Source organism: Corylus avellana, chromosome 11 (assembly GCF_965113065.1).
Source record: "Corylus avellana chromosome 11, dhCorAvel1.hap1.2, whole genome shotgun sequence".
In the NCBI taxonomy this organism is placed as follows: Eukaryota; Viridiplantae; Streptophyta; class Magnoliopsida; order Fagales; family Betulaceae; genus Corylus; species Corylus avellana.
Window position 1 is genome coordinate 19,466,537 of NC_142500.1, and position 20,351 is coordinate 19,486,887.

At 34.8% G+C, this 20,351-nt stretch overlaps 2 protein-coding genes across 4 annotated transcripts; both read right to left on the reverse strand.

Annotated features, from left to right (window-relative positions):
- Window positions 1-204: 204 nt before the first annotated feature.
- LOC132166202 (ARM repeat superfamily protein) lies at window positions 205-5,551 on the reverse strand. Of its 2 annotated transcripts, none has more exons than XM_059576983.2 (5): window positions 5,352-5,551; window positions 3,844-4,124; window positions 3,308-3,418; window positions 1,169-3,058; window positions 205-675 (listed from the first exon to the last, which is right to left on the reverse strand). In XM_059576983.2, exons 1-5 carry the CDS (start codon window positions 5,359-5,361, stop codon window positions 610-612), a joined length of 2,358 nt encoding a protein of 785 aa, XP_059432966.1. In that variant the 5' UTR covers window positions 5,362-5,551; the 3' UTR covers window positions 205-609. The 2 variants fall into 2 exon arrangements, with proteins under 2 accessions (XP_059432966.1, XP_059432967.1); XM_059576984.2 differs by having other exon boundaries at window positions 3,844-4,129.
- A 7,717-nt stretch (window positions 5,552-13,268) lies between these two features.
- On the reverse strand, window positions 13,269-20,191 carry LOC132166319 (putative E3 ubiquitin-protein ligase XBAT35). Of its 2 annotated transcripts, XM_059577117.2 has the most exons (9): window positions 19,942-20,191; window positions 19,207-19,321; window positions 18,815-18,895; window positions 18,614-18,702; window positions 18,431-18,522; window positions 18,111-18,192; window positions 17,494-17,596; window positions 15,734-15,819; window positions 13,269-14,265 (listed from the first exon to the last, which is right to left on the reverse strand). In XM_059577117.2, exons 1-9 carry the CDS (start codon window positions 20,059-20,061, stop codon window positions 13,531-13,533), a joined length of 1,503 nt encoding a protein of 500 aa, XP_059433100.2. In that variant the 5' UTR covers window positions 20,062-20,191; the 3' UTR covers window positions 13,269-13,530. The 2 variants fall into 2 exon arrangements, with proteins under 2 accessions (XP_059433100.2, XP_059433101.2); XM_059577118.2 differs by lacking the exon at window positions 19,942-20,191 and having other exon boundaries at window positions 19,149-19,300.
- Window positions 20,192-20,351: the final 160 nt, after the last annotated feature.

Consider the following 20,351-nt stretch of genomic DNA (forward strand, 5'->3'; position numbering starts at 1 on the left):
TTTAACACCCAATACGATTACCAATTATTCCAAAAGTTTATTTTCTGTTTCACATTTACGGGAACATCTAAGCATTGAACAAAACATTATGGTAAAGTACCACAGCAATTAAAGTAATAATTTCCTATGGAACACTATATTTGATAATGTTAATTAGTGTAGGTATCACTTGTAAGCTACAAAGCATACCACTAAAACTAGGACTTTGGCACAACAAATAGCATAAATCGATACTGTGGTTCTGGAGCAGATTTACAAGAGAGTCTATATATAGCATAAATACTGTAGGATATAAACAATATGTACAACACTGAAGACCTAAAAACAGCATAAACACCATGCTGACTACATTATACGTGGCCAATCTATGTTCTCAGGGAATCTAACAGACCTAAGTTTAAAATCCAATCCCATTATGCACTTCATAAGAAATCCATCACTATCCACCATAATGGAGGAAAAGAAAAAATCAAGACTAGGCTGCAAATGGATACAATCGAGTACGAAAGAATGTAAGAAAAAAACCCTAAAGGAGCGTCTCAAAGAAGAGCAACTGAGGATAAAAATGCTAAAGATATGAGCAGCAACAAACCAACAAAATTTGTCTCTTTATGATTTTCCCTTCCCTGTGGCCCCTTCTCGCTGATTCCGGAAGTGACTGAGAAGCTGCTGTGCCTGCATAGTATAAAATAAAATCTATCATCATATTTGTTCCACACATTTAGATAATTCTCACACAATCACAAAGTTTGAACACAAATCTTGTATCAAGATACAGTCACTACTATAAATACAATGATAACTGCCACCGCCGACTTCCAGGTTTCCTAGATGCAGCAAGAAATCAATAGTAGCTTCAAAATACTAGTCTTCTGAGACATTTTTTGGGCATGCAACATGCAAGCTTACTAGATTGTGCTATATAAATGGATCACTCATCTGAAGTTAAACCATTGAGAAATTATAAACATGGGCAAAGGAGTTTAGCTACTTTCTAGAAGAAGAACAGCAACCTATCAAATTTGGGAGGGGGTCGAAAAATATTTTGATTGCAAGATTCTCAATTTTTGTCTTAGAAAGAAGATCAATATTAAGGCCAGGGTCGATATTGATACTATCACTAACAGAAACAAAAATACTGAGACTGGGCATTAAAAAAGCTGTGTACCTTTTCCTTTGCTCTTGGTGTGCCAGACTGAGATAAGCCAACCAAGGGAGGGACAGCTCCTTCTTGCAGAACCAGGGTACAATACTTGGGACTGTGGAGGCAGAGTTGCAACAGTATGGAAGCACCATTTTCCTTTCCCCTCTGAGATCCTGACTCAACAACCTCAACTAGTAATGGGATACCCCCTTCCCGCCCAATTGCCAAACGCCCCTCCCCAATAGTAGACAGGTTTGCTAGGAGAGCGACAGCCTTGTCAACCATCCCAGTAGCAGGGTCCATCAACCCCACAAGGCACTTAACAGCTCCTGCTTGAACTATACGAGCCTTATTTTCATGAAAAATTGATAGGTTAAACAAAGCAGTAGCAGCATCTTTCTTCCCTCTTAGAGTCCCTGAGGCTAGAAGATGCACCAGTGCTTTAACTGCACCAGAACGACCAATTTTTGCTTTGTATTCTTCTAATCCAGAGAGGCTGAATAGAGCTGCTGCAGAATTTTCTTTGGCTCCATCATTTCCCGTTTCCAGAACATGGATAAGTGGTTCTATAGCTCCAGCTTCTGCAACCATAGCCTTATTAGTTTCATTAATTGATAAATTTAAAAGGGCTGTCACAGCATGCTCTTGTGTTAGCCTCTTCTCTGAATATAGCAGTGAAACCAAAGGTGCAATAGCCCCACACTGGCCTATAAGGATGCGATTCTCCATGTTGTGCTTTGCAAGAAGCCGCAATTCTTCAGCAGCTGTAGTTTGCACTTCATTTGAATGACTCTTAAGGTCTTCAATCAATTTCTTGATGTGGGAAGTTGTGGTTAACTCATCAGATCCCGAGTCAGAAAGTGGGAGTGAGTTTGCTCTTAAGTAATTATGGTTTCCATTCCCTGCTACTTCCACTTTTGTTTGGGAGCTGTCAAATTTCTTTCCTGATAACCAAGGAGATGATGCCTGTTCTTTATATTGAGGAGAAGCAGGAGGACATTCAATTGTGATTTCTCCAGACAACTCATTCATATTTTCATGCTTATTAGATATTCTTGACACATCATCCGTTTCTGGAGGCATATAATCGATGCTGGAAACGGCACTCGATGCTGATTCACTCCTGCTATGAATATAAGACTGTTCTGGGGATGTATGTTCAAACTTTTCTGTCTCCCTGCTTTGGCATCCATTGGATTTTTCTCCACTTAATCTAGGAGAGACATCACTCTTTTTCTTCTCAAATCCATTTGATCTTGATGTTGAATTGCTATTGTGTAAAGAACAAGGGGAATGAACTGCGTGGATTAAACCTCGAGGAGAAACATGATCTGATGGGGATGGCAATGAGACAAAATTCGTGCACTCAGAGTTGTGAAGCTTTATATTGTTTTCATCACACCAATTTGCTATCATGGCTTTTACTGTATAATTGGTGATGAGATTTGTGTGTGCGAGTGTTTGATGGGTCTTTGGGCAAATAGTCAGCCCATGATCAAGCCACTTTTGGATAGAAGACCTCTCATAGGTTTGACCAGAAGCCACAATTACAGGATCCAACATGAGTTCCAACGATAGAGGACAGCAGAAGTATGAAGGAATTGAGACACCGCTTGTGTCTTTAAAGCACTGAGTTTTCATCATGCAATCACGAATCTGAGAGACAAGATTCACAATTTGGTAGATTTGATCTAGTTCCCTTTTCACTTTGTTGACTTGGGCATTTACTCTCTCTTTTTCCACAGAAATACTTTCTTTCAAGAGCTCTTGGTTTGATGTCAAACTAAGCAATTCAATAATCTTCATAAGATGTTCGGTGCAGGGAACCATATTATCTCTTTGACTTCTCAAAGCCTCTCCTATATATTCTGTTATTCTTTCTGGCTTCAGACATTGAAGTTCCTGCATACAGTGCTGAAACAGTACCAGAAATTAGTCTCACAATTGCCCTACATGATCAGACAACTAGTTGATTGATAGCTATTTAAAGCCAGTACATAAACACTTTATGAAAGGAAATATGAAATTTGCAGAAAAAGAATAACAAACAGAAATTTTGTCAACTAAAACCAATATAAAAAACAACACATGCAGACATTATACCTGCACACTAGTTAAAGTAGATGGAACCAATATAAAAAACAATATATGCAGAAATTATACCTGCACACTAGCTAAAGTAGATGGAGATGACTGTATTAATCTGCATAATATGTGACAAATCTCAAGAGATGAGCTCCGAACTTTCATCAGCAATGGCTCACTCCGCAGAATCTGGAGATATAACACATAACTAATTAAAACAAATACATACAGAAAGTCTTCAAACCACCTCCCCCCACCCCCAACCCCTAAAAACTTAAAGAAAACTTTATAATGCTCCACTGCATTTCCAGAGCACATAGTGATAGAAAATAGATGTTTGCGGTCTGATGCAACTGCTGTTGCAATATTTCAAATTTGCTTCCATTCCCTATGATTTCTCATAATTCAAATAAACCATAACATTATTTCATGAAATTCATAGCTGATATTCCTTGAGAATGAGCCAGAAACTAGATATACCAGTAATACTACTGTTCAATACTGTCTTAAGTAGCACTTTTTCTCTTTCTTTCTTTCTCTTTTCCTTCTTTTGTTTGGGGGGGGGGGGGGTTTACAATTGACCCAGGGAAATAAGTTAATAAGAGGTTACTTACACTGCAAATTTTGCTCATTTTTGGAGACCAGTTTTCAATAAACTCCCTAGCCTCATTAACAGCCATATCCAGTTCTTCACACTGTTTACATAGGATTTCATCTGAAGGAATTAAGTAATCAACAACTTCATCAAGCACTGCTTTCAATGGCTTTAATACACCAACTAGATCTCTGTAATCCTTCTGAATAGGCAAAGGCTTCATGGTCTGGCATGAAACTAGAAGAATGAACCGAGAAATGCTGTTGATAAGACATTTTACAGATGTTGTGTCCATCTGGCCTGTTCTGATAAAAATTAAAAAAATAAAATAAAATAAAGCAAATTTGTGAGCATAAAATCATTGTTAGAATATCATGGTAAAAGTATTCTACAATTATCAGAGTTCCCTTTGACAATGACTAGGTTTTCATTGTTATAACAAGGGGTTTGATGATTCTAGAGGACAGAACGTCCACTTACCTATTATAGAATCCAGAGCTGGAAGAATCTCTTAGACTAGTGACCAAACATTTCATGCTATGTATTCTCTTCCTTTGGAGAGATGAGGGAAAAAAAAAACTTATCAAGTTGTTATCCTTATACATAGCATACAAGAGCTAAACAGAATTTTATAGATAAATATAGTTTTAAACCATCGAGGATGAAGAAAAGCAGAACTTTTCCTGGCAGCTTAAGCAACTGTAATATGAAAGCACAAAACAGTGATGGAAGAATCAATATCTAGATTCACTATGGCTCTGAAATGAGTGATTATTTATAGAACAGAGCATTTACAAAGCTCCTTCAACCTTGATGCCAAAGACAAGTTGGGTTTTTGGCACAGAATGAGGAAACTCAAATTGACCAGACCATTCATTATTGGTGCTTGTACAAGGTTTCTAACAGTTAATGCAAATTTGAAAAATAAGAGATGAACTTTGCTGAAGATTTACATATTCCACACCCATTGCTGCCTTAAGCAAGCCTTTGGAGCTTATAATGACATCTTTTTCACCCTCCCCTTAGTAGCTGAGAAAAGCTTCTTTGGGGGAGAATTATATATAATTTTTCCAGTTTTCACTTTTCACCCGAGAAAAATAAGAACCATAATTTGGATAGATTGAACAGAATCTACCATTTATGGGAAGTCATGCGAATAATAAGATTCCAAATATTACATCATTCTACTTCAAACTGCTTTCAGCAACAAACCAGAGGGTATGCAAATTTGCTAAACCAACAATTGTTGCTTCAAACAGCTAAAACAATAACACTGTAAAACCAACCTAAAATAAAATTCCTCATCAAACGAGTGTCAATGTTAGAACACCGACTTTCTTCAATCACACCTTCAGAATTTCACACATGACCCAGAGGAGCTCCTCACGGCTTAAATCCCATACCAAAAGGAAACCCCAGCTCATTTGGTATTCTACCCATCAACATATTTCACGAAACACTCGCATATTTAATGAAAAAACACAACATTTCATCAACAAAAACCAGAATGCTTGAATTGAAGCATACCTTTATGCATGTGGCTCAAGCTTGCATGTTAAGGCATGAACAGATCTTGATGAACCCCAAAGCTTGAAACTTCAACATTAAAATCTATGTATAATGGATTAAGATTAATCTTTGATAACAAGTACAAGCCTTCATGCCCAGCTTTCCTCGCACAGCTTTCCTCGCAAAAGCTTCATATGAGAGAGAGAGAGAGAGACTCAGAGAGAGAGAGAGAGAGAGGTGCATTAACTAAAAATGAAAATTTAGGGAAAAGTTAAAAAAGGTTAAATTGGTGGGGTCCAATGTAGTTGCAGATTTGTTGGGTTTTGTGGGGGAAAGTTTAATCAAGAAGATAATATTAAAGAGTGGAGTGTGATTAATAAAAAAATAGCGATATTATATTTTTATCACACAAACAAACAGATAATTATTAATGTTAAGGACTATTTTTTTATTTTTTTTTTATCCTTGTAAAGTTGATATGACTTTTAAAATCATCATTAAAAATTGATTTAAAGGTGATTTTAAAAATCACATCAACTTTAAAATGATATAAAAATTGTTCTTAGCATTACTCACGCACAATACATTAGCTGAGACTAATAATACGTTAATATTGGGGATAATTTTAAAATATAAACATAAATTCTAGCATTAAACCTTTTTTTTTTTTAGAAAAAAAAAAAAAAGTGAATTCTAAAATGGGATTTTAGGATCAAATAATTACATAAGGAGCAAGACTTTTTTTTATGAGCTGTGCAACATAATTGGTTCTTCAGGTTCAATAAAAAATTTCAATTACAAAGATGTATTTTAATTTTTTACTATTAAAATTATTTTTAGAAAAATGTCCTAATTATTAATCCCAACCAAGTGTCAGGGAGCCTCTCTTTCTCACCTTCCAAAGCTTTTCTTTCCATCCAATGGGACACACCATGTCGACACCCGAACTCTCAAAGTAATGAAATACTATTAGTGAGAAAAAAGAAAAATATCAATTAAACTATAGAAAATTAGAAATAGTAGGGAAATTATTTTTTTTCTTGAATAATTATAAATTAAATTATTAATAATCCTAATTAATAGTAACATTTTAGGACATCCTCATTTTGTTGGGGTTATCTCAAATAAATGGCTGGTGGTCAGTTTATAAGTGTGAGAGAAAGTCATACCTTTTGAGCTAGCTTTTGGGGTTGAGATAAGCCCAAGACCATCCAACACTGATATTAGACCCTAGGTTCACCAACAAATCTCAGTCCAACAGTTTACGAAAAAAACGGGTTGTAGCTGTTCCGACCCAGGGCTCGATATGTGAGGGAGTGATTGTTAGAGTTATCCCATATCGGTTGTGGAAAGGGCTGGTGGTCAGTTTATAAGTGTGAGGAAAAACCTTACATCTTGAGCTAGCTTTTGTGATTGAGATGGGCCCAAGACCACCCAATACATTTCTATGCACTACATTCATAAAAATAAAATGTAAATGTCAAAGAAAATGTTATGGTCTCTTTTTATCTTAAAAGCCACAAGATAATAATAATAATTATTATTTATTTATTTTAAATTTGTGTCACTCCAACCAGTATGAAAAGTTATACCACCTACCCTATGTATTGGACCATTTAATCATTAACATCAAACTGTGAAGGATTATATTGAATCAATAATAATAATATACTTCATTATTTTTGCTTATATGTTAATTTAACAATGAAGGGACTGACTTGATATAATCTCATCAATCAATAATTTCTCACTCAAATAATTATTTAAACATAAGTTAGAAAGTATCCCCATCTCTCATTTATGTTAGAAAAATATTCAGAGTACTATAATTTTAGTAAAAATTTACATGTTAGTAGCTAATATGATAAATGTTATATGAATGCAACGTCATATTAAGTGCAACATAACGGTCTACATTTTAAAAATTAACGCGATAAATATTGCGTAAATTGTCACATCAACTTATAAAAACTTATATAGCTGTAATGCTTTTAGTCATATTTTTTTTATTAAATCACCACTTATTTCAAAAGTTTAAGCACATAAAAATAAATAAATTTAATTATTTAATTAATACTTTAACACTTGTCTCATATATTAGTTTTGGGTCCTGAAATTTCCTGATTCTAAATCCTTTTTTTTAAAAAAAAAAAACTTTTATTGGGGACCATTTAATCATTGCTCTTTTAAAAATCCATGAAGTTATACAAGATTCCAAAGCATAATCGATTGTTAGATACTACCGAACCCCAACAGTTATCAAATGATTAATTAACAATTCTATATAATATAATTAGGTCATCCAATCTAATCCATTATAGTTTTTATTTATATGAAAAAAAAAAAAAAAAAGATCTAGTGTTAAAGAGGGTGTGAGGCTTTGCCGCGTGTTAACACACAATCATTTTTTTTTTTTTTTTTCAAACATGAAAGGAATTTTTATTTATTTATTTTATTCCGGGAGGTTGAATTTCTTATTGGCAATCTTATACACCACCCACATCCTTCTAAAGCTACGAGGATCACGCCACATAGCTTTGAGAATGATGGGAGGTGATGTATATCATTACTTGTTTGAGAATAACTTTCATAGGGATTTTTTTTTTTTTTTTTTAATTCAACTTCAAGAAAAGAAAAGGGAGACAAACAAAAAACACGAAAATAAATTATAAGGAAAGGTCTTTGCCACTCTTAATTCTTAAAGTCAAAAGAAAATGAAAGTTATCAGGAATGCTTCCAAACACTAAGTAAGAAGCGGCACATTTTACAACCAAGTGTGCCCAAAAATTGGCACATCTAGAGACCTTTGAAGCGGTTCAAGAACTGAAAAATGAGAGCTGCTGGCGACAGTCGGCAATCACAAGAGCACCAGGCCAATTCGAGAACTTTTATAGAGACTTGGCACAAGCGAAGTCTTTTATGCTATCTATTAAGAAGATGACCTATCAACATGAAACAACAAAAATGAGTGTTGTGAAAACACAAAATTTCTATCTTTCTTTTTTGATTTCTTATTTATTTCATGGTTTTTCTTAATTTTGAATTTTATGGATAAGAGGTAGATTTAGTGTTTCAACAACATTTATTTTTGTTGTTACATGTTAATGTGTCGGATATCCACCACCACCCTCCAACTCATAGTAAAGGATGTCAAAAAGAATCAATGTATTGCACGTGTAACATCCAATTATGAAAATTTTGATTTTACTAAGTGCTTTGCCACACTTCTTCTCAGGCCCCCTAAATAATCTAAAAAAGAAAAAAGAAAAAAAAGAAGACACTTTTTTAACCATTTGTAAGCTTCGAGGTTTATCCATGAGGCGATTAACGAAAGGTATAATGATGGTGTTAATTGAAAATAGCAAGACAAGAAGAAGGAAAAAGTGGACTTTTAAAGTCAGCTGACCCCTCCCCAATAACCTCTTTAAAAACAAAAAAGCATGAAGAAATTATGAGTCAAAGCGCAAAGGACATTATAATAACAAAAGTTACATTTATTTTCAACCATTTCTTTGAAAGTTTATGATTGCAAACATTCACTCTGAACAAATTCAAGTAGAAAAGGGCAAGCAGCCCTTGTTACATCAGTATCAATACTTTTTCTTGGCAAATTAGGCCAAACAGTGTCTTAGGCTTCATCACCCTAAACATAGGATAAAAATCACTTTTGAAAGTCGACTTGTAAAGAGAGATTATCAACTTATATATATATATATATATATATAGATAAGATTGTACTTAAATTTTGTAAGACACTTAAGATCATAACATATCATTATGTAATATACCACGTAGTAGTAGACTCTGATACTACATAATATAAACTTTAAGTAAAACTCATATTTAAAAATCGGCTCGTAAATAAAGAGTGTACAATATATTATGTACACATGACTAAGATTATACGTGATACTTGCCGTGTCTCTGGTTTGATGATATTTGTATGAGACATTGTAAAATAGGATCCCGATCCCCTATTATTTCTTGTGAGAAATATGTTAATGAAAAAAAATAATAATAATAACAATTGCTCTTCAACCCCATGTGTTGGTTGGGGGCAGCACTGTGCTGATGTGATCCCATAACTTGTGGGAAATATGTCAAACATGAGCCTCTCTACAATCTGTCTCAATTCCTACCCTGGCTACCCATCTGGCAGGCTACTACTTCAATTACTATAAACCAAATAAATTGGTAGGTCCATCTTTTAACAACTTCATTAACCACTTGTTTTGGGGAAGATTTGTTGGGAACTAGCACTGAATGGTCTATGTGAATTCATCATGTCCTATCTGACCCCACAAAAAAAGAGTATTTTGCTGAAAAATAAATAATCTAAATGAGTTACAATTCCATCCAAAGAAGCATCATTCAAGCTATCCTGCCTTTAATTCTTTTTTTTTTTTTTTTTCAAGTGAGATTGCATTAACAAAAGAAAAGATAATACAAAAGGAGTAGGGTGGGGCACCCCAATATAAATTCTAATACAAATGTCATGGTGCAAAAATTGGCTACTAAAAACAACGGTTTGTTTAGACAATTTAAAAGATGAGTCGTTTGAAAAAACGCTTACAGCAATTGTTAGTAAGAATAATACTAATAATAATTAGACCGAAATGGCCGTAAAGAATCAAATAATTATAATAGCAGCCTACATGAGAGGTACCCTAAACTCTCCCCATCTTTTCCAATGTTTTTTTGCCATTTTCTTTCTCTTATTGGTAAACCTGTTTATTGCTGGATTCTGACAAATTGCAAGCCAATGTGTAACAAAAAGGAATAGAGGACTCAGTTATTAACCACAACAAATTCTCGTTAAGGGACAGGGACTCCGTGCAACTGCAATAGGACAGTCATACGACGTGAGAGTGTGTTTTAACAATTTTTGTTTGAATGAGATCATGACATATTCAGACCTTATGTGTTAGGTTTGTGTCATTTAAGTTTACGGAAATTGTAAGCCGTAAATGTCATGTATTGAATTTTGATCGTGTCAAGACACAATATAATATTATATAATTCAATTATAATACAATCAATTTAATTAAATAAATTACATTGTTCAACTCTAACTTATTAATTTTAAATTGAATTTATATCAAATTCACAATTGTATCAAAAATGGTCAAACTCTCGAACAATGGCATAACCAAAATTCTGGAACAGTTTTAGACCCTGTTTAACAACTTTCAAACATCTATTATTAGAATGAATAGATGACAAAGACTTCTTAAAGCAAAGTACCTGACCCCCTACCAAGCTTTGAAAAACATATAGGGTTTGTATTTCTAGTTGGAAGAATATCAAAAAGGACTTTTTAGTAGTTAGTAGTTACATACTTCAGTTGAGGTGGCAAACTGAAAAAAATCCCAATTATTCAGCTCGCATAATAATTAGTCCAAATTATTTTTTATATGAATGTGTATACATATAATATTTTGTTTTTTTTTTGTTTTGTTTTTTTTTTTTCTAAATTGGGTTTAAAGAAATTATTTTAATCTAATTTATTAAATTGATATTTGTTATTAGAGTATGTGATTCTCCCATATAAAATGCATACGAGAAAAGATATCAATTTAATAAATTAGATTGAATAAACTTTAATCATGTGCTATTAAAAATGCATGTAAAACTTACGTGTTCAAAAAACATATATTAAAGAATTTCCTTCAATTTTATTTAGAAAAAAACTTAATCCCTCACAAAATCTAAAGGTGAAATTTTATATTTGTACATCGGGTCTAAGTTATATCGAGACATGGGTATATAACTATACAGATCAACCCTAATTCAAATCATTTAATTAAATGGATTAAACTCTTCAACTCTAACTCGCTAATTTCTTATTGGGTTCGGATTCACAAATCATGTAAAAATTGGCAGCCTTTATGTCACGTGATGGGTTTAAGCCGTATTGATGCATGTGTATAAGACTATATAAGTCAACCATAACCTAATTAATTAAATTAAACGGATCGGACAATTTTATTATTATTATTATTATTTTTTTATATAAGTAAAAAAAGAGAGTTTTATTAAGTTTGCTGATGCTAAAAATTGCCTACTATACTAGATTGCATAGGATTTCCAAAACAAGACAAATGGCACGTCTTAATCCATGGACAAAGCAGAAGTAATATAAAGTTTTATTTCTGACACCCTGACAAAATAGAGTGTCGTCCCTAACTTGATCACAACCTACCCTCCTACTAACTTTGATTATACTTACCTATAAAAAAAATAAAAAAATAAATTATGATGATGATCCATTGCCAGCTGAAATCTGATCAGTGGCCACTCTAGCCAGTTACATCAATGGCACCCCACATTACACCATGTAGGCACACCTTCCATTTTCATTGAAATAAAGCAGCTGAATCATTAAAGTGCCCCTACTTTTCTTTTTTTCTTTTGGCTTTTTTCTTCTGGTGGATGCCCCACCTCTTCAGCAAAAACAAATATTCAACACTAGGTCTATCAAATATTAATGAAGATAAATTTCAAAATTGAATTAGTTTATAAGTCCTTGACCTCGCTTTTTATTTCTCAAATTGTAATGTTATTTAATAGATTGTTATACGACTGTTATATAATTGAATGATAACGTAATAAAAATTAACACTTGTAAAAAAAAAAAATTATGAGTGATTTACGTTATTCCAGTTGCATGACAATTATATAAGAATTTACTAATTAAAATTACTTTCTCAAAAGCATGTAGTATTTGCAACTCCAAACTAAATGAGAGTAAATAATTGCAGTCAATTTAGATAATCACCTATTACGGATAAGTGGGCCTCGTACCTGCCCTCTTGGCAAGCGAATTACAGTCAATCCTCGACTCATTAAACTTTAATTAGCTCTTAATATTTTATAATCTCAGGTCAACTAACCCAATTTGTTGGGTACTACAGTATACTATTACTTAAAACAATATATTTTTCCTTGATTTTATAAATATTATTGAATTTGCATAACCAATGTTGCCGTGTACGCCATGTTGCTGGTTCAAAGGACAGATTCATTGAAGATATGTTTCCCATGTGGGTGGTGAAACTTTGCAGAAAAAGGAAAAGACCAAAAAGACTTTTGAAGTCTAATCTGCTACTCACAGTCCAAGCTTTAGCTTGTGAATTTCCAGCTGGGTAAAGTTTTGAACAGTGAAATGCAGTAGAGCAATTTGCTTCATGTGATGAGCTACAGAAGTTTTGCCAATGCAAGTGTTCGAGCAAGTTAAGACAACCTCAAGATTTCCATGAGATTCTATGAAGCACGCCATGTGCTGGCTCTGGTTTCATATAAATGGAAAGTAGGGTCACTTTATGTTGGCATTTGTGGGCTCGTTAGCTTTGAGCAGACATCATCAAAAGTTTCGGACACATAATAAGACAACAAATGAAGACAACTGAAGTACTTTGTTCGTATGTTTTTTTAACTGTTTGAAGGGTGTATTATGTTTGAAAATTTGTTTTAATGTACAGTTTTGAGTGTTTTGTGTTTTAAATTGTTTGTTAATGTTTTTGTTTTGAAAACAGAAAACAAAAGATAAATAAATTTTTTTAACAAACATAAGCTTTGCCCAAATTGCAGATCATCATTTGTAAGAACTAAGAACTCTCATTTCCTGTAAATTATGGCCAGAATAAGGAAAAAGAAAAGCTTGTACATACAAAGAGAAGTTCAATAATCAATTGGTATCTCCAAGGTTGGAACATAAGCAACCTTTCTGTAAGGCATATTACTGAGGTGGAGAGAGAGAGAGAGACAGAGAGGAAGCAACATGTAGTCAGATTAAAGGATAAAGTTCCTCTGCTTCCACTTTAAGTGAGAGATTACACACCAACCAGTCACCGACACCACTTAAGCAGATTCATAAAGGCAATAGATTGCATAGCTCCTTGTCATATTGTTACTTTATATACTCTGTACTTGCAGTAACAGAGGAAAAAGAGATTTATTAGAGGAGTGAAATAAAATGTAGTTTACTTACAAAAAAATAAATAATAAATGTAGTTTGAGCAGTTCCCCTTGCTATACTGTACATTCAAAAATCAAAACAACCACCTTGTTGCAGTCTGTACAATTATGTCCACAAATCCATTACATGTATGTCACAAGCTCATAAATCAAAATTACTTTAAGATAAATATATCAAAATCTTGAACAAATCCCAGCTCCATTGTAATTGGTTCACTTATCAGACAGCATAAAGCCTTACAACCTGATTTATTTTGGCTCGGCATACAGGGCAAACACCTTTCTTGGCTTTGATCTCATTCAAACAAGACATGCAACCAGCCATATGACCACAGGGAATGCATGCTCCCTCTATTGGAGCTTCCCAACATATCACACACGAGGAAGAAGTGTCTTCATCTTTCACATCATTTGTTACAGAACCTCCATCCTCTTTGGCTGGAATGAACCATTCCACTGGGCTGAAATCAATGGATGGGTAGTGGATTGGCCCTTCGTCCAAAACCTCATCAGGAATAGGTGGAGCAGATGGAACCGAAGCAGATGAAACGGGTGTAGAAACGTCATTGTTTGTGGGAACAACAGGGGAAACATTATTGTTGGTTCGTGCATGTTGAGTTGGATGGCCAACTGGCCCGGAATCAGGCAAACCCCATCCATTGTAGTCTTGTTTTGGTGGATTATCCATCCATACATTGCTGCCTGCAACCTCAATTGTAGTTCCTACAGTCGTGCTCCACCCATTGTGACTGGAATTCCCCGCAGAATCTCCCCAACCATTTGTGCGAATTGGTTCAGAGCTCTGGTGAGTATTTGGATTTAGTGGTCTATCCGCTGCAGGAGACTGAATTGAGGCATTTACCGCCATAGCCAAGTCAACAGCTTCTGCATCAGTTTGAGGTGCAGCTTCTGGAGTTGAGGTTAAGGTATTATAAGGCACTGGGCGAGGCATAACCTGAAAAGTAAAGAGCTTATAACATACACTAAGTAGTGATCTCGTGAGATCTTTAGGCTCCAATTAGATCTTGAAAAGGATGGAGCAAAAGAAATCATTAAATTGCTTCAGGTTCCTTCTCCAAGTACTTCTACACTCCCATTTACTTCCTATCTTCTAAATATCCAACCCCACGCTCAAATAAACAAAAAAGGATAGTATCGCTACCAATTCTTTTGCAAAAATACACTAAGAAAGCACAGCATACAAAAACTTTTCTAAAGCATAAGTTTCCCCGGTTCCACAGGTCTAAACAAAGAAAACCCTGGAGTTCTTTCAGAACAAATTGTAAACCAAAGATGAATTTCATAATCCATCAATGCTTTCTATTTACAGGAAGATGCTCACGGTGCAAAACAAAAATAAAGAGTTCAGATTTGAGTATAACCAACTAGGGGTGAGCTAGCCCCCACGCCCCATTGTTTGGTTCAGAAGAGATTGGACCAAGCTTACTGTTATTTTTCACGCTGGGCTGATTTTGGTAAAAGAATGAGCTAGAACTAGAGTTCATTCCAAACCTGGGCTAGGGTTAGCTTACCCAAGAGGAAGCCCACCCGATTTATCAAGGATATCTATACATGGTATCCTTCTAGATATCTAATAAACATTAAATTGGTCCCTTAGATCACAAAAATTGTTTTCGCTTGCTGGTCACGAAACATAATACTAACCTAAAAGGCTTGGGGGTCAAAACACTTTGCTAACCTTCATGAAAATCTAAAACACTTTGATAGCATTACTTCATAATTAAATCTATCTTAACTTTTAGTTGTATTAATTACAGACAGCCCAAACCCGGCCCGAAGCATTTCCAAACACAACGGGCTGAGCTCAGGTTGTACACTTCAGAACTTATTTTGGGTGGGGCTGAGCTTGATGAAGATTTTTAAACACAAGTAAGTTTCCCCTGCACACATCAGAAGGCTGAGCTAAGGAAAGCCTCCAGCTAGCCCAATTGACTGATCTATAGCCAACCCATCATCCTTCCATAAAATTAGCTACCATTAATGTGGAAGTAGATTATCCCATAATTAAAGCTATCAGCAATTTCTAGTATTCAAATTAATTAGTCATTACCACGTATCAGAAGAACATTTTTAAAACGTACTCCATTTCCTATCATTTTAACTTCAAAATCCACATGATCACGCAGTACATGCTTATCTTGGTTAAACCAGTGCCTGAAAGAAATAACAATATTTTTTAAACCATACAGGACAAATTATCCTTAACAAGCCACTATGTTACGGACAATACACTTTAAACATTTTACTGTGAGCAGGCACATGGTTTCCATTTCTCTAAGTAGTCATCCATACCAACAAATTTTTTTAAAAAACTGCTTCCTATCTTGTATGACCTGAATAGTGGCAAAATGAACAGACCATAGAGTTGATCTACAATCTGTGAACACTTTTTGATGGCGTACCTGAGGAATTCCTATGCATGCATTATATAATTGTTGAAGTTGCTCTTTATCACCCTCGATGGCAGATGCAAGTTTATACCGAGCTTCTGAAAAGAAAGATATGATCACTAGACAGAAACAGCTCAACAAGACAGAAAGGAGAACAGACATTAAATATATAGTATTACAAAACAAGAAGAGTAAAATGGTGTTCAGTAGAACATGTCTCTTTACTATTCATAGTTTAACTGTTGCAGACTCAACTAACAATGATCTAGGACATCCACCTCAAACAAGTAAAAACCATGTTCTATCAATTTAAAGTTGCTAAATGAGCTTATCATGATACCCCCTTTTCCACTTAAGAAAACCAATGATAAAAGGAGACTGTAAAATCAGGAGTCAACAAAGAACATTAAAACATTTTTGCAAACATAGTATAGAAATGTTGATTTAACTCTTTACACGCTTATTCTAGCTTCTCTGGCATTAGTTACCAACTAACATTATGGCATTAGTTAGTGGGGGCAGAGAGACCATCAGAGTGGCAAACACAGTAGTTAGACATATATGGTAAGTGAGGTTTAAGACTGCACTATAGAGGTCACATGCCATATGTTCACCGGGCTACAACACTGTTTTGCTCGAGACCCATATGTTCACCGTCACATATATAATATAATGGCAATTTGTGAATAACTCATATTATATAATAATGTCATAGGAATGACTTAAAAAGTATAAACCAAGAATGCAAAATTTAAAAGACGCATAATGAGATAGATACATTCCAAAGCACTGGATTTTCCACCATAAAATCAATATCAAATACCAGAAAGAAAGAAAAAGGAAAAAAAAAAAAAACAGATATTTTAAGTATCAATGTATCCGTCCCTAAAGCACATCCAATGACCAGTATTTTAGTTATGGGGATATGGTTGTAATGAACCGGGAAAGAGCTAGCCATATTTGTGCTATTACTCCAAAAAAACTAGTCAAGTTGTAATGTAGCTCCCCATAATCACTTACAAAGCCTAGTCTCACCTAGTAAAGAATCAATGTGGGACTTAGCATTCATAAGCACCTTTATAATCCATACACTTATTGTAGGGAATCCATCTTTCCAGTGTGTGACTTAACTCTGGGGTGTCAAAATCTCCCTCACTCAAATCTCTAACCTTCTCGTCAGAGTCCATGTCATGCAATGCCTTAGCACCACATTGAGTTACCAAGTTGTTTTGATACTATTTACAATGCCCTAGGAAAAGTGATAGCCACATATGTGCTACCACTCCAAAATGAAGAATCAAGTTACAATTGGAGCTCCCAAAAATCACTTGTAAAGCCTAGTCTCACCTAATAATGAACCAATGTGGGACCTACCCATGAACACCTATATAATCCACCTACTCAATGTGGGCAATCCATCTTCCTAATATGAGATTAACTTTTTGGGATGTAGCAATGAGCAAGTGAGAAAAGCAAAAGAAAGTAACTTAATAAACCCAGCTGACACTTCAACTAGTTACGACCTTGAAGAAAAGTAGCATGTAGAGACAACTTTGTCTACTTAAAAGGAAAGATTCAAACAGTAGAATGTTGAGACATTAAAGGCTCAATACATGCCTTTTTCACATGTTTCAGAGATTTTGAAGGATCACTACATAACAATCTCCTCTTCCCCTCAATCCATAAAAAGAAAACAAGAAAAGCTTCAGAGTAAGATGTAACGAAAATGATATTTGTACTAGAGGATAATAGTTTCATCAGGAAGAACTTACTGGTAGCCTGGTCAAATATACTAAGTGCTGGATCTGTTTGATGAAATTTGGGTTCCTCAATTTTGGCCTTCCAAAGAGCAATGACCGAACGAGGCTGTGCATCCTGCTCATTGTCATTGGTCCAAATTACAGTTCGGAAGATGTACAAATAAATGTGTAGGATATGAAAGTGAAAAACAGTTTCTATATTTTGAATTACAAACTATAAGTAATATTACCCAATTCTTGGAAGAGAGATCAGCCTAGGGTTTATCGTTATGCTAAGGTGTTTTTTTTAATGAATAATGATAATATTATTGAAAGAAAAGGGCAGAGCTCTCATACACGAAAAGTATACAAGAGAGCCAAATACCCTAAAGACTACTACAATCTAAAAAAAAAAAAAAAAAAATCAAATCTACTAGTTTCTCTGAGTCAAAATTACGGCAAAGCCCTTTATGCTAAGAGAGAGAGAGAGATGCCAGCCATACTCCTTGGTACTCTCTCTCATTTTATCTTTTCTCATCATCCAATTTCGTAACAGGTTATGGCAACCAAAGAGAAAAGAATATTTCATTAACCAGAGAAATTCTGATCACAATACAATAACCAACTTCACCAATTATTTTCTGCCATACCTGCAAAGTAGAATATATGACGAGCTCCATTTTGAGGGGCATTGTTGAATTACTGGAACCAAAAGGTATAACAACAACCCAACTGCAAGCAATGAATTCAAATCAGCACATATGCACATATCTACATTGTTTTGAATGATAAAACACTTCAATTTCCCTTGGGAAGTAAAGGTAGAGTTCTATGTATAACTTGCACTTGTGATGCCCCAGAGGTGTAGGAATATTAATAGCATAATATCGCTTTTACGAGGAAAATGATTCTATGGTAAGAGCATAAAAGAAAATGCATTGATAATAGAGAAACTGGACATTATACAGACATTTTTCTTGTTAACAGTTGAGGCATTAATGCTCCAAGAAAGCCCGGACCATAAGATTCCCGCAGCCAGCCAGAGAAGTAGCAAACATGATTCTAAAGAGAAACAAAGAAAAAGTAAAACTTTGACCATGTTAAACTATACAGATACAGATAGAGAATTTTTTGGGTAATTATGACTTCTAACCTCAATGACACGAACAACATTGGTATGCCCCTTTGTTCTAGCAACATCAAGTGGAGTTTGACAATCATCATTCCTCACCAGAGCATTTGCTGAAATCGTAATCAAACTAGTTCTTTAGACATGGCCAAATAATTGTTATACTAAAAGACGATTCAAGGTTTATTTTCAACAACAAACCCAGATTAAGAGTATATGACAAACCTCCATTGGAAAGAAGTAGCATAACAGACTGTTCCAAGCCTCTTTTTGCTGCATGATGTAAAGGAGTACCTGCTTGACTCCCTGCCAGAAATTAATAAATAACAAAAAATAGTGAAGAAGATTGAATCAAGCTTGCATGTTAATAGTACTATTACCGGCTAAACTTCCATGCAAACTTTAAGTTATTCCTTTTTTATTATTTTTATTATTATAAATAACTCGTTACTGATTCAAGAATACAAATACGGAATAAATTAAACATAAACGTCTTTGTGTTATGCACAAGATATGTGTTTGACTTCCAAAATATGACTTATAGCCAATTAGCCACTACCGTTTGTAAGATAATAATCAATGACCCAGCGGACAACGTCGGACTTTCACAAGCATACCAGGACGATAAGCATTGATGTTAGCACCCAATTCAATCAGAGTTTTGGCAACATCAACCAGTTCGGGATTCAAACACGCCACAATGAGAGGGGTCCTTCCTTCTCTGTCAATCCACTGTGACAAAAAAACACCCTTATCAGAACGTTTTCCATAAAAAGACACACATAGAGCAACCACAAAAAGTTTTGTACCAAATTATCAAGCATTATAATTGACAAGACGAAGTGTTCAGTTTGAAAACAGATAAAATCAAGACCACTGCTTCCATCAGTTATTACTTGTCAATGATAAAACTCAAAGCTAATAAATGACTTCTTAGTGATTGAAATAAGCAATTCACTAAATACACCCATCTAATTTTCTTATAAATGGTGGAAGAACTATCCTACAAATCACAGCATAATTTTCCGGTGGGTTCATGTGATTAACATTCATGACATGTCCATCAGTTCTTCATTTTCAATAACCAGATTTAAACTTACCTTGTAACACAATTGATGACTATAAAAAGACTCATTTCCACAACATATCCTGACTCGACAAATTTACTATTCATGGTTATAGTCACCTTTTTGTACACTCAATTCCCATAACCAGGCTTAATGCTTCCACATGATAACTATGCGAAAACCCATTATCCTAGAATATCCTAAACTCATTAAAAAATCAAGAACAAGATGTAAATCGGGGAATTTGAAGGTGCTGGAAAACGAACATAAATGAATTAGCTTTACCTCAAGGCTAGCACCTTCTCTGCATAGAGCTTTAGTAGCTTCCACGTTTCCAGTGCAGACCATTTGATAGAGCGACTCGGCTCTGGATCGTTGGCTCATGGAACCATGATTTTGGCCCATAATTCTCTAACCGAGCAGTTTTGTCTGAAACTTAGCGTAGAAGGAGGGGTGTCTGGGGTTGTCTGAGAGGAGGAGGCTTCCGATGTTCTTGAACGTTTTTTGTTCCTGTCAAGGCTGATGTGGCACCCTATCATTGCATTTATCATTTTTCTATGGTCTTTGTGACAAATATTTCGATCACCCGTTCGAAAAACTAACGTTGGAGATGGGCTCGGCGAAAAAATAACCGAGTTCTTTCTGTTCATTTTTATCTTTATTTTCAGTAATTTTTTCATTTGAAGCAAGTCAAA